This window comes from Paralichthys olivaceus, chromosome 15, assembly GCF_024713975.1.
Source record: "Paralichthys olivaceus isolate ysfri-2021 chromosome 15, ASM2471397v2, whole genome shotgun sequence".
Lineage (NCBI taxonomy): Eukaryota > Metazoa > Chordata > Actinopteri > Pleuronectiformes > Paralichthyidae > Paralichthys > Paralichthys olivaceus.
In genome coordinates, this window is record NC_091107.1 from 11,254,030 (window position 1) to 11,267,041 (window position 13,012).

Sequence of the window (13,012 nt, forward strand, 5' to 3'; positions counted from 1 at the left end):
AGGTATATTTAAGGGAATAATATCTGTAAGTATGTGTACCTTGGTGCATCTTGATTTAATTTAAGGGGATTATTGGGCCTTAGTGGAGGTATATGCTCTACTGAGTGCAATTCATGTTCTTATTGTGTTCTGTGGTATGTTTTTCTAAATCTTTCTTGAGTTTATATTGACCCTCTGGGCCCTAAAAGGTTGTTGGCTTGAGAATTCTACATTTATTTGAGGGCTATGCATATGATTATCATTGGCTTCTCTGTGGGTTAGGTTTTTTTCCCTCCCCAGTCTAATGTGGGGCAGCTTGACCTGGACCGCAGAGACGACCTGTATGAATTTTAAAATAAGTGCTATAATCACTCTCCATTTAACAGCCCCCAAACATATGCCACACTTTAAACTGTGCATGAATAGTTGTATAAATCTTTCAGCATGCACTCACCTACAGTGAGTTTATCATCCAGGGACCCTGACTTCCTCCAAGGCCATTCATTTTTCATGGAGCCCCGCTGGTGATGGAGCATGTCCACGAGTAGAGCTGGGGAATTACTGTGAGAATCTCAGACGCTTTGCGGCGCGAATGCAAAGTAGCAGAGAGACCTCTATCTGTTTTAATGTTCCTCTTTGCTTGATCTGTTTTTACTACACACCTCCATTGATATGCAGAGTGTATTAGACGTCATAGAATTTAGAGATGGCCGGCAACTGAAACATGGAAGTCCATTTGGACAATAACCAGGCCTGCGGCTGGTACATAAGAACAATCATGCACTGTATAAGGCTCAGAGCCAACCACATCCTGCTCTTATTGTTCACATGCTGCAGATCTATTATTCTATTGGCTGACAAATGTGTATTTGTGGTATCGCAGCTAACATCGCTGCAGATATTGGACAAAGAAAAACATGAAAGTTGAGCTTAATGCAGGATTCTTTAGGATAATTGAATATTGACATTCTTGTCAGGTGATCGATCATTTGTTGGTGGTCAGTGTCTTGTTCTATGCTGCAATGTACAGTGGCCGAGAGAGCTCAACCCTCTGCAAATTAAAAAAACACATGCAAATTGACAAACACGTGCAAATTAAGGAAACATCCTCATAAATTTGAAGACACATGCACTGCAAAAAGTCACAACACCTGCAAATACAGAAAACATGCTAGAAATTGCTGTAGTTTAATGCTTTATGAAGTTCCATCAACACTGACAGGTAGCAGTAACTTTGAATGTGTAGCACGGTGACCTCCATCAACAACAGGACATATATAGCTGGCTCTGTCCACAGGGAGCGATGTGCAGCTTGATTCTCTGGTGCTGACACCACTGACCTCTGGAAGACACAAGTGACCCTTCCTGACTGTGGCCATCAGTCTGTTACAATATCTCAACAGATTCCTTTTTTGGAATGACAGCCATGACATTTGTACTGATTTTCCCCAGTCATCCCAAGAGGAGGACTTCTGCTGGTTTTCTTCTCGCCCTGCATTAAAAAGACAAAGAGGTGTGTTGATGGAGCTGTGTTGCCTCAGATACCAGTAAGAAAGCACTGATATCATTGTCATAGCAACAACCATTCTATCTTTCAGTGTGATGACCAGTAAAGAGCAGAAATAAGGTGTTGATGTTATGAAACAATCTTTAAGCAGTATGTTAAAATTATATTGGGGATGAAGTGGTCCAATTCAGGGGGCTGTGTGTTTTGAGAGGATGTACAATTATTTGTTAACTACCTCATCTTATCTTAAGCTGCTTCACCTCAATCCAACATTTAGTTTTCATGTTTTACAGTTATGAACATGCCCTGTAGTTGCTTTGTACAATGCATCATATATTCCAATAATAGCACATGAAAAAGTCACACGTTTTAAGTTGGAACACGCTACATAATTAAGTCTGCTTAGAATAAGCAAGTAACATGGAATCTACCCCAGGCAAAATTAGTCACTGAAACACAACATGGAAAATGATCCTCTGCTAAAAAGTGGTTTCAGTTGTTTGAAAGCCTCAGTAGGTCAAGGTACGGCCTCATTTTAGAAACACCTCCTCACTGTGTTCTCCTTCACCCAAACTTCTATATTTGGAGTGTGTCACACTGCCTGCGGTAATCTTATAGTCAGAGAGGAGCTGAGCTCAGTTTGGTGATGATCTAAATCAGTGGCATTCAAACTTTCCAAAAAGGTTGTTTTTCCCCTGTACGTTTGTTTGCTAAACAGATTTCCACAAAACTTGGTAAGGATGCAGTACGGGTCAGAGAAGAGCCTATTACATTTTGGCACAGATCCGGATCAGAGGGAGGATCCAAGATTCTTTTTTTTCACATTCTTATGGCATAACAATTTCAATTGATTTCCCAGGGAATAAAAAAACAGACACATTCAGGGAACTGATGTCTATAAGTGCATGTGTGAAATTTGATACAGCTTGATTGAATTTTAGGAGACTGCTGGGCTTTGGCTGAGGTATGAGTTCTACTGAGTGTCATATCATTTTGCAAAAGAGTTATGTTCTTCACCAAAGGTAAAAGAGAGGATACTGAATATTGTGATATTTCCAACTTCCAGTTCATCACTCATCATGACTGAATCGGAACACTCAGGTTTGCTGTGGAAGGCAGCCCGAGTATGAGGATGCAGAAAACATTAGGCTTTCAGACTTAAGTCAAGTTCTGACTTGGAACTGGGGTTCAATAAAGATTTTACAAAGGTCGACAAACTTTCAATAAAATAACAATGTTTTATGTCACACTGATGTAAATTTAGATCAACTGACACTGTGTCAACCTTTGTCAAAGCTCAACCTTCATATTGAACACCATTCAAAAGTCCTAATTTCTTAGAAAGATTTGAGAATCCGAGAAGTCAGCCTTGATGTCGCTTAAATTATTTTGAAAACTTGCAAGTATAATTTTCTAAGGTGTCTCATGATCAGATTGCTCTACTTTATGTTTTGGTTTAAAGTTTAAGCATTTTTTTCCCGTAAATTTGTGATAAATATACATTGGTGTTAACATATTCTTGCTTCTGAAGCTAGAGGTGCAGATTTGATGTCTACAATAGCAACTTGTCTGATTCTGGGAAAAGACTGATAATTACTCTTAGTTGGACCCACATACATAACAACTGGACATTATCTAACTCTCATAATCAGGCTGAAATACTTCAAATCATGTAAGTTTGCAGCATTTAACCGACCACACCCTCAGGAATGCCCGTGGTTATAGATCAGAGTATAATATCGAAACAAATTTCCCTCTGTGTTTATTCATTGTTTGAGAACTAATGAGTATATACAGTCATTAGATGGAAACGTGGGCACTGACTATATCTGGAGAAGGAGGGGAAAAAAGAAACCAGCCCTGGCAGCTGACTGGTATAGACGGGACCTTTAATGCAGCTGCAGCTCTTCATACAGATGCTGAGTGGAGCAGCGGATGACCGGAGGAGGAGGAGGAGAGGAGGCAGATCACGGCTCTGTTCTAATCGCATTTTCTAAAACCCACTTCGGTGCACACTGAGGGGTTTTATTCCTCCCTCCTTCCAGCCTGCTCGGAGCGTTTTAGCGGAGTCCAGGACCGAGCGGATTGCGGCAGTCTTAAGCGTCCTGGGTGATCGGAGCTCAGCAGCAGCAGCAAATTGTGTGAAATAACGTCACCGCCATCCAGTTTCCCCCATTTACACAAATCGGCTCTCTACTCACGGACTGTTCCCCCGGACTCTTTGATCAGGTAAGAATGGAGGATTTTCTTCTTTGAATCTAAACAGGCTGTTTGTGTTGATGTGGAACAGATACAGACATTATCCTCTGCGTAAAGATGACATTCCTGTCCTGAGAGGCTGCTGCGTGGAGCGCAGGAGAGGATGCTCCTGTGAGGAGGATGTTGTAAGGCCTGCAGGATACAATAGATGATGAAGCCCATTGTCCTCTCAGCCTCATCTGGTCCCGTTATAAACTGATCAGCAGCATAAAGCTGATGGGCTCCACGACAGGGTTGTGATTTAGTGCGTATTTCCCATGTTAATTGTTCCAGATTGGTGTGCGCCTATTAAAGTGGCCTGGGCCAGTTAATGGGGGTGTGTGGGCGTGTTTCTGATGGTTCTGACGGGCAGCCTCCTCTGGATGAGCGAGGGTCTCATGTGTCTTCTCTTCGGTGCAGGTAACCACATGTGCGGGCCGGTGTCACCGCGCTGAGCCCGGAGAGCACGCAGGGGGTAGACTCGGGTCAGAGACACAGAGAGTGGCCGGGGGAAGTTGGACCTGATGACGGACAGAACCTCCGAGGCCCCGCGGCTGCCGGAGCCGCTGCGCCGCTGCCACGGGGCGCTCCAGGCCATCAACAACAACGGAACCTGCGCGGAGCAGCTCGGCCTCTTTCCGCCGTTCTCCTCCACCCTCGCGCTCCTCGTGCTGGTGGCCGTGCTCGCGGGGGTCGTCCTCGTTTCCCTGGCAACGTTCCACTTCCACAAGAGGAAGCTCCGGAACAGGAAGATCCAGCGCGCGCAGGAGGAATACGAGCGCGACAGTCGCAGCCCCGCGCGCGCCGGGGCGAGCGGGGATCCCGCGAGGCCGTGCGTCATCGTGAGGCCGGTGCGATGCGGGGTGGATCAGCCCGCGTGCCGGAGCGAGGGCGGCGTGGACGTCACCGGAGCACCGGGGGAGGACGAGCGCGCGCTGCACGAGACGGTTCCTCTGGACTGTTAACTCAGCGCAACTTCAGGGAACGAGACTGTGGAATTAACAGGAAAAGCAATAAGGCACAAAGAACTCCCACATCCACCTCTGCTGCTTGTAGATGACTTAGAATCAGCAGGAAACAGATAAATGCAGAATACTGAGCAGAGTAGTTGGCCTACACTACAGTGGCACATACAGATGGGTGACAGGTTAAAGGGAAAACCGGAATGAGTGAGAAGAGAAACCCAAAAGAATGCAGATGCTTCCACACAAGTGAACTGCATAATCAATTAATCAATTAACACCCTATCATGCTCTGAGTTTGAAAATAGTGATCTGGCCTATTTGATTCTTCTGTTGATTTAAGATGACAAGAAGAGATCTGAGGGACTTTGAATGATTTTTTTGGGGGGGGGGCACTGATGGCAGGACAATGACTAAAGTGACATCTGCATTTACATCCATTCGAAAGATGTCAGTGTTTAAGGTTGGAAATTGTAGTTGACAGTGCACATTCGCTGGCGCATTAGTTTAATACGAAAAACAGAGGAGCAACTTCTTCGGGTGACCGAGAATGTCAAAGCAGGGACGTGAGCAGACTGTGACAACAAGGACAGTCTGCTAACAATTACACAGAGAGGGTTGTAGTTAGGTTGCAGTGCATAAAACCCCCTGCATTACAGAGATGAATTCAGAGTCTGGAGGTCAGCAATGTGAGATGTGGGGGGAAAAGTGATATGATCAAATAAGAAATGTCATGAGTAGACATGAGAATGATGCAGGCCTCTTCACTGAGTGGAACCACTGGCTTTGTTGTGCTGAGTGGGCGTTTTGCTGGTATGGTGTAGGTCCACTTGTCCTCTCGGTGTGGAAAGGTCACTAGAAATCAATACCAAGTTGTTCTGAATGATCATGATTTTATCTTATGGTTAAACATTTCAATCTTGATGAGGAGTGGTCTCTTCTGAGATGACAATGTCCCCATCCATAGGGGATGCAGGGTCAATGAGGAGTTTGATGAGTAGGAAAATGATGTGAGTCGTATGCTAAGGCCATTGCAGTTGCCAGATGTAAAACAAGTTGGGACACAATTTGGAGATTTTGATTGTGTTAGATAGAGCTCTACACCACTGCCATCAAAACACCAAATGAGGGGAATATGTTTTGGAAGAATGGTGCTTATCTCTCCGGTAGAGTCCAGAGATTTGTAGAATCAAATGCCAAGACACGTCAAAGGGTTTCTGGGAGCACATGGTTGCCCAACACCTGACGAAGCCACTTCATATTGGATATCCCTTTAATCTGTCACCCATCTGCTGGTTAGACATGTGGCCACACTCCTTCCTCTTCCACTCGTATATTTAGCCAAACGACAACTCCTTATGGGACTGTAATAAAGTATTTGCCTGCTTTGACTTTTGGACCTCCTTCTCCTTCCAAGCCGAAAAACATTGTTTGAACCTCAAAGATGTTTAAACTTTAAATCCTCCCCGGGATGTAACACACTGTTGTGTTGAATTATTAAGAGTTGATGACACAACACGGAGCATAATGGCTCGCTGATCTGCCTTGGCATGTCCTCTGACACACTACCAGTATGTAGTTAGACTATAGTGGATGTTGTGGTGCTGTTAGGCAGTGAAAAAACTGCACATAGGCTATAGAAATAGCTTATTTGTTTGCGTAGTATTTTTTCCTTCAATTAAGTGACTTAGCATATTTGCATAAAGTACTGTCCTCCAATGTCTGTTAGACATCTGTAGGTAGCTCTAGTTAGCCTGACAGGATGCAAGACTTTTTTGCTGTAGTAATGCACATAAGATATTTTTCTTTGATGTGTCAGATAGTAAGTTTTTGCGCTAATAGAGTATTTTCTCTTTTTATTTGGAGTATTTTTAATGTATTCTCTGAAATGTAATAAATTGAGAATCCTTCCAGTAGAGGGTTTCTGTTGAAGCCGATCTTTTCTTTCATTTATGATCCTTCATATTGCATAATAGTGGGCCTAATAGAAATTCTGTGTCATTCATGATATGAATTCACTGTAAATGTATGCCATTACGAGAGCTGGAATGTTTTACAGTAACATCATCTTTCTGGAGTTCATATAATCTGCCTTATCCAAGGAAAATATGTACTATTCAAAGTTTATAAATAAATACTTACATTATGTTAACTCTTTGAATGTGTCAGTCATCTTCAAATCTGAATGTTATGACCTAAATGTGCAGCTTCACAGTATATTGAACTGACTGCTAATTCCAATCATTTTCCCTATATAAAACAGTACAGGTGATGTGAGATAATATGAATATTTAATTCCAGCACCCATTTCCCTAGACATATGTAAATTACCTCACCAGGGCAGATCTGTAGACTTGTGGTCTTATATCTAAAGGACCATGTCGCTGCATAATCAATTCTTATACATGTGAACTTGTGTAGAACAATGTCTGTCAGACACAGAATCTGATCCACTGCATATAGAACATATTGTCTTCTGTTTATACACCATCAATCTTTCAGTGACCTATTGACATGAAGGTTATCCACAGAAGTACAGCTCTTAATCTCCACAGCCTCATAGCCTGTGATGGCGCCATGGCATGTCTCACTGGAGGTCAGTGGAAGTGAATCAGCATCAGTCAGTGGGTTGGCTGGGTACCAGGAGACAATGTTCCTAATTGTCCCCTGCAAAAAAGGACTGGGGATATGAAGCAGTCTTTGGCAAGGCTCCAGATCTGGAAGATGCACTGATAGACTGTCTGCCTATCTTATCTCACCGGCATAAGTGAAACAAAATGAAACCATTTATCTTGGCAGCCAAATTGGAAGTAAGTCAATTGAAGATGACTAATGCTTTCTACATCTAAACATATGTTTCCGTCAGGACAGTTTACAGAATGGGATCCACAACATGTTTTCATGTTGTACTGATGAAGTCATGACCAGATAAAATCTCCATGTCTTTACCCATCGCACATCTCCCAGTTTGATGTGACAGTGTGACACTTTTCCATCTGCTAAAGACAGGGCTGAATTCTGTTTATTTGTTTAGTGGCAAAAAACAGGAGGAGGTGAGACCAAGGAAAGAAGAAAATTGGCGAATTAATGGATGGTCAATAACAGTCAGAGATGGATGGAGGTCAGTGGCTAAAAAGTGCCTATGAAGGTCAGTCTATAGGAAACAGTGTAGGTCGGTGGCTATAGTAGATTGAGGCAAGTGGTTAGGAATGGATGATGGTCAGTTGCGGTCGATCACCATAGGAATTGATGATTGTCTGTGGATGTCAGTCACTATCAGAATAGATGAAGGTCAGTGGCCAGGTATGGATGGAGTTCAGTGACTGGGAATGGGTGAAGGTCAGTGGGGGTCAGTGGCCAGGAATGGATGGAGAACAGTGGAGGTCAGTGGGGGTCAGTAGCCAGGAATGGATGGAGAACAGTGGAGGTCAGTGGGGGTCAGTAGCCAGGAATGGATGGAGAACAATGGCTGGGAATGGGTGAAGGTCAGAGGGCATGAATAGACGGAGGTCAGGGACTAGGGATAAATTGATTTCAGTCGTTAAAGTGATGGCTGAAGGTCACTGGTTAGGAACTGATGGTTAGAGGTCAGAGGTCACTGGTTGGGAATGAATTAGATGACAGGAGTGATTCTCATAATAAATGATTGACTGTGGTTATTTACTGTCAGGGTTACAGAGTTGCATTAAAGAGAGACACAGGGTGAGTTATTTTTGTGTGGCTTAAGTTTGCTCAGGGAATAGCCCAGTTATTGTGTTCAGCCTAATTTAGAAGTAATGAGGCCAGTTTTCAGGGTTTTGTTTTCTCAGGGGATCGGCTCGTCTGAGCTGCACAAAGACTTTACAAGGGTGTTGGTTGTGTGTGGATTAGTACAATTTAAAACATTTTAGTAGGATCATATAATCATAAAAGACGTGCTCCTGGCTGAGTAAATTCTTGGTTTAGAAAAGTGCTGTAAAAGTTTGACTTACTTTCTTAAAATTGTATTTATTACATATCCTGGTCTACATTTTTAGCCCCATTATTGGTAAACCTCAGAAGAGTGCATCCACCAACAGAGCTTTCAGGAAAGCTCTGAAGTTTGAGTTCCTCCACCAAGAAGGTTATGTTTGCACCCGTGTCTTTTGGTATGTTTGTTTATTTGTCAATAGGATTACACAACCTGATTTTCACCAAACTGGAGGAATAAGGTCACGAGCCTGGAAAAGAACCCTTTACGTTTTTATCTTGCTTTCTTGGTTTTGTTATTGAATTGTTTGAGTAACCTTGGATTTTGAGACATGGCTCGGACTGTCTCACTAAATCATTTTTTAATCTAATCTGTTGACCACGTACAGTATTCATTGCATTTTCCCCCTCTCTTTTGTGTGTGTTTCCAGACAATCATTGATTTTCTTTCATTTCTGTAACGTATGAAGATCAACTTGCAGGCACCAGGGACTTGCACGAGTTGGCGGTCATTGGTTTGGTTTGAACACACACACAGAGTTTTACCTCTTGCTTGCTTTTGGAGAAGGTCGGCATTATTATAAATTATGCAGCATGAGTTTTGTAGACAGTGACAAGAAGCATGGAAGAAAATTGGTATGGTCCTATAAATTATTACTGCAGGAACAGAGAGATTTCAGCAGAGCAGTATTTAACAGGAGAACCAGAGTGTGTTGTGATGCGTGCGGATTCCGGCCTCCTCCAAGTAGTGGTGGAACGACTCTGATTGTTCCTACAAGGCCTGGCAAGGAAAGTACTGGGTACACTAATTAATGGGTTTCTGGTTGCACTCGATATAAAACTAACACCCTGCCAGCAGGCCTGCCAAACTGCCTTCTGTAGAGCATCAGAATACAAAGGGCCATTGCTTTTTAACAAAAGCAAAATCGGTGAAGACAAAAAAACTGTAATGATAAACACTCCACAGTCCACTGCATTATAGATTAGAAAAATTCACAGAGTACATTTTACAGCGTGATTGCATAGGAAGTGAAATATTTCATAAGGTAAAGGGATGGATCGGGCCTGCGTTCGGTTACAGCCTCCACATATTTATGAGGCTTCGCCCTCGACTTTACAGCTCAGTCTGATTATTCCACTGAGCTGTATTAGCAGATTGGCTCCACGCTCTATATCTCATCTCGCTGCTCCTGTTCTCACCCCTGCTGTCACGGTTCGAGGTGGATGATTTGTCACCAACAGTGTCTGTTTATATGCTTCATTACAGCAGGTTGAAGCTGTGGCTGTGAGGTTACCAAGTACCACCGTGGCTCTGTCAGCCGAAGAAGGAATAACAAATCACACTTGTCTGAAGGCTGCATCATTTTTCTGTGGTGAAAGTTTAACTTTTAAATTCCTTGTTGGAGCTGGGTGCTTTGTTCTACACCACATGATATACACATGCAGTTGCTCTGCCCTTATTCTCCTGTCATTCATAATTTTGAACAGAACCATTACTGACACAAGTAATTATATAAATCACCAACAAATGAATTTATTTGTAGGGAAGTTAGTGATTTAAATTAAGGTCAAACAGTCACTCAAACAGAACTTCGGGAGTACAAATGTGACAGAAATAAAACATTGCTTCATTTTCCAGTATTTTATCCATTTCTAGCAGCCGTGTCTTTACGTCTGCGTTTCTTCAATTAGATCAAGATTAAATATCTCAACAACTATTGGATCGATTATGATGGAATTTTGCACGAGCATTCGTGGTGTTCAGAGCATGAACACTTTGACAATGTTTGCTGTCACCTGCACATGACCTCCCTTTCTAAATGCCACTTGCAATTCCTCTCCCATGTTGGAAGGAAAGCTGATAAGCTTGATTATGCAAAACAAACTTTTTGAATTTAGACTTTCCACACGTTTCATTCAGCCCAAGGAAGAGTTCTCATCTTTCTGGGTCCGTGACCTCAGGTTTAAGGATGATAGCAGCAGATCTGAATCGTCATCAGCATTCCTGTGAATTGAAGGCTAATATTCACTTTTATTTTGCACTGTCATTAGTCTCCACCAAGTCCCAATTGAAAAGTTGAGGTAAGTAATTGCACCACTATGTTCATTCACCACATAGTTTTTCCATTTAAGAGCATTTGAGGATCTTTAATTCAATTCAAATTCAAAACAACTGTATTTGTCGCCAGTGGGTAATTCATTTAAGTCATAGTATTTTCATTTATTTATTTATTCATTCATTTAGGTACTATAGGAGACCGTACACTGCCACTAAACCCCTAAATCACAGTAAATCAAACCCACAATCAACGTTATTAAAGTGTAAAATTTTTTAAGTGTCATTTCTACTTCATGATAATGTGTCGAGCAAGATTTATATACTATGATCATTAGGACAAATACACACCCGTTGCAATTTCTTGGTCGTAACACAAGACCAATCATCAAATTTCATGTGTCATGCTTGTAAGATGGTTCCTGTTGACACCCACCACTGAAGGTTCCTGCAGTGAAGAGGGGCTTCAGGATGAGATTCCTGATAGATGGGGCTGCTGCCTTGCCTGACACTGTAGTAGATTTATAGCTGCACGGCTTCATGTTCCGTACAGTAATCCATTTGTGGGACACTGCATCATTTTTGTGACAGTTGTATTAGAGTTGTGTTGTGATTGCTCACCTTGGTTTACAGCACAAAAGCAACTTCACATCCTCTGCAGAGGCCTGGGACATTTTACACTTTCATATAATGGCGCTGCAGTTCTGTCAGTTCGTTCATGTACATATTTCCTTGCCTGAAATTTTTCAGAAATGGTTCAAGGGTCCAGCTTCACTGACAACTGATATTTTAGTTTCATCCACGAAGAGGAGAAGTTGGGCTATATTCGATATTTTTGTTACAATCCACACCCCAACACTTACAAACAAGTCTCGGTACCTGATAGATCTTACTCATCTTCCTTGGAGGGGGGGGGGGGGGCATCAGCCAGCACAATGCCACGACACCCACGGTCTAAAAATATAAATCTACAGAAAGTCTGCTTTGAACGTATTGTACGACAATAGAATTAAATTGACAATCTGTGTAATCACATACTATTTATATTTCACATGACAAGAAAAGCTTACTTTTAATTGTACACACTGATAGTATTTCATGTTTATCTTATTGTGTTTCTTACCTTATTTTATTTCTCATTACATTTTATCCTTATGCTGCTACGATCTTGTGCTGCTGTTTCAAATTTGAATTCCTCCTACAGAGGATCAATAAAGGTACATCACATTGAGTCATGTCCACAAATCATTGAAAACACATCGATGAGTCTCATACTGGATGTCATGTTCATTTCAGACTGGGCGACTGTACCCTCACATAAACTGTCCTGCACATTAGACCAAATGTGTATTAATATGCATCTGAAAACAGTTTGTGATAAACTTAACTTTATATAGCACCTTTCAAAACACATTTTCAAGATGCTTTGTCAGTAAAAAATGAAACAAGAGGACAAACAAAAGCAAACAAGAAGAGACAATTTCAAAGTTTGCTTTGTACTCCACATGGGGTTAGTAGTTGTAGACAAAATATACAGTGCTATGTAAAAGTTTTAGGGACTTTAGAGGTTTGGATTCTGAACAGTCACAAATTAATTCTGCAGCCTGAGTCATTAAGAAGTTATCTTCAGCCACAAGGAGGACATTGAGTCCTGCAACAGACGGTACCGCTCCCACAGAGCCTTGATCTCAACAACATGGAGTGAGTCAGTCTCCAACTACTGTGGAGAACAGTGCAGGGTTAAGGAGAAGTGGTGCTGTTTTCAAGGCAGAGGGTGGTCACATCAAATACTGATTCGATTTTTTTCTTTTTCTCTTCTCTTTGTATTAACTTCACTGATAAACTATTCCTGGATGTATTTTTGGAAGCATCCTCACTTAAGTTTTGGTGCCTATAATATTTTCACAGTATTTACTTCAATTGGTCTTTTCAACTTAAACTAGAATTATAACCAAGTGGCTGTTTGCCCAGCTCGATTCCCTAAAGTCCGACTTGAGATATCACGTTCAAGCAGCCAATGTTCTCACACTGACATGGTCCTTTAACCATCCAAATCTAATCAGTCAGTCCGTGCGTCTAAGTAAACATTTGTGCCTAATTTAAAATAATTTGCAAGGAATTTTTATGATTACACACATTCACGAGGTTTTGTGAGGTCACCTTGACCTTTGACCTCCAAATGAACATCCTACCAATTTTGAAGAATTCCCTCAAGGTGTTCTTGAGATATCAAGTTCACAACAATGCTACTGAGAGAAAATGCAAAAACATAAAGCCTCCAGTCACTGGCTGCTGTTGGTGCAGAGGCACAAGAATGATTTC

At 42.0% G+C, this 13,012-nt stretch overlaps 1 protein-coding gene and 1 long non-coding RNA gene across 2 annotated transcripts; one reads left to right on the plus strand and one right to left on the minus strand.

The window, feature by feature from the left end:
* Positions 1 to 1,264: 1,264 nt before the first annotated feature.
* LOC138404850 (uncharacterized) lies at positions 1,265 to 3,513 on the minus strand. Its single transcript, XR_011238613.1, has 2 exons — positions 3,374 to 3,513; positions 1,265 to 1,471 (listed from the first exon to the last, which is right to left on the minus strand). It is a non-coding gene; the product is annotated as an uncharacterized lncRNA (long non-coding RNA).
* Positions 3,396 to 6,838, plus strand: LOC109628320 (uncharacterized protein C11orf87 homolog). The gene is made up of 2 exons (XM_020085378.2): positions 3,396 to 3,715; positions 4,145 to 6,838. The coding sequence occupies exon 2, from the start codon at positions 4,249 to 4,251 to the stop codon at positions 4,687 to 4,689; it is 441 nt and encodes a 146-aa protein (XP_019940937.1). The 5' UTR covers positions 3,396 to 3,715; positions 4,145 to 4,248; the 3' UTR covers positions 4,690 to 6,838.
* The last annotated feature ends 6,174 nt before the right edge of the window (positions 6,839 to 13,012 follow it).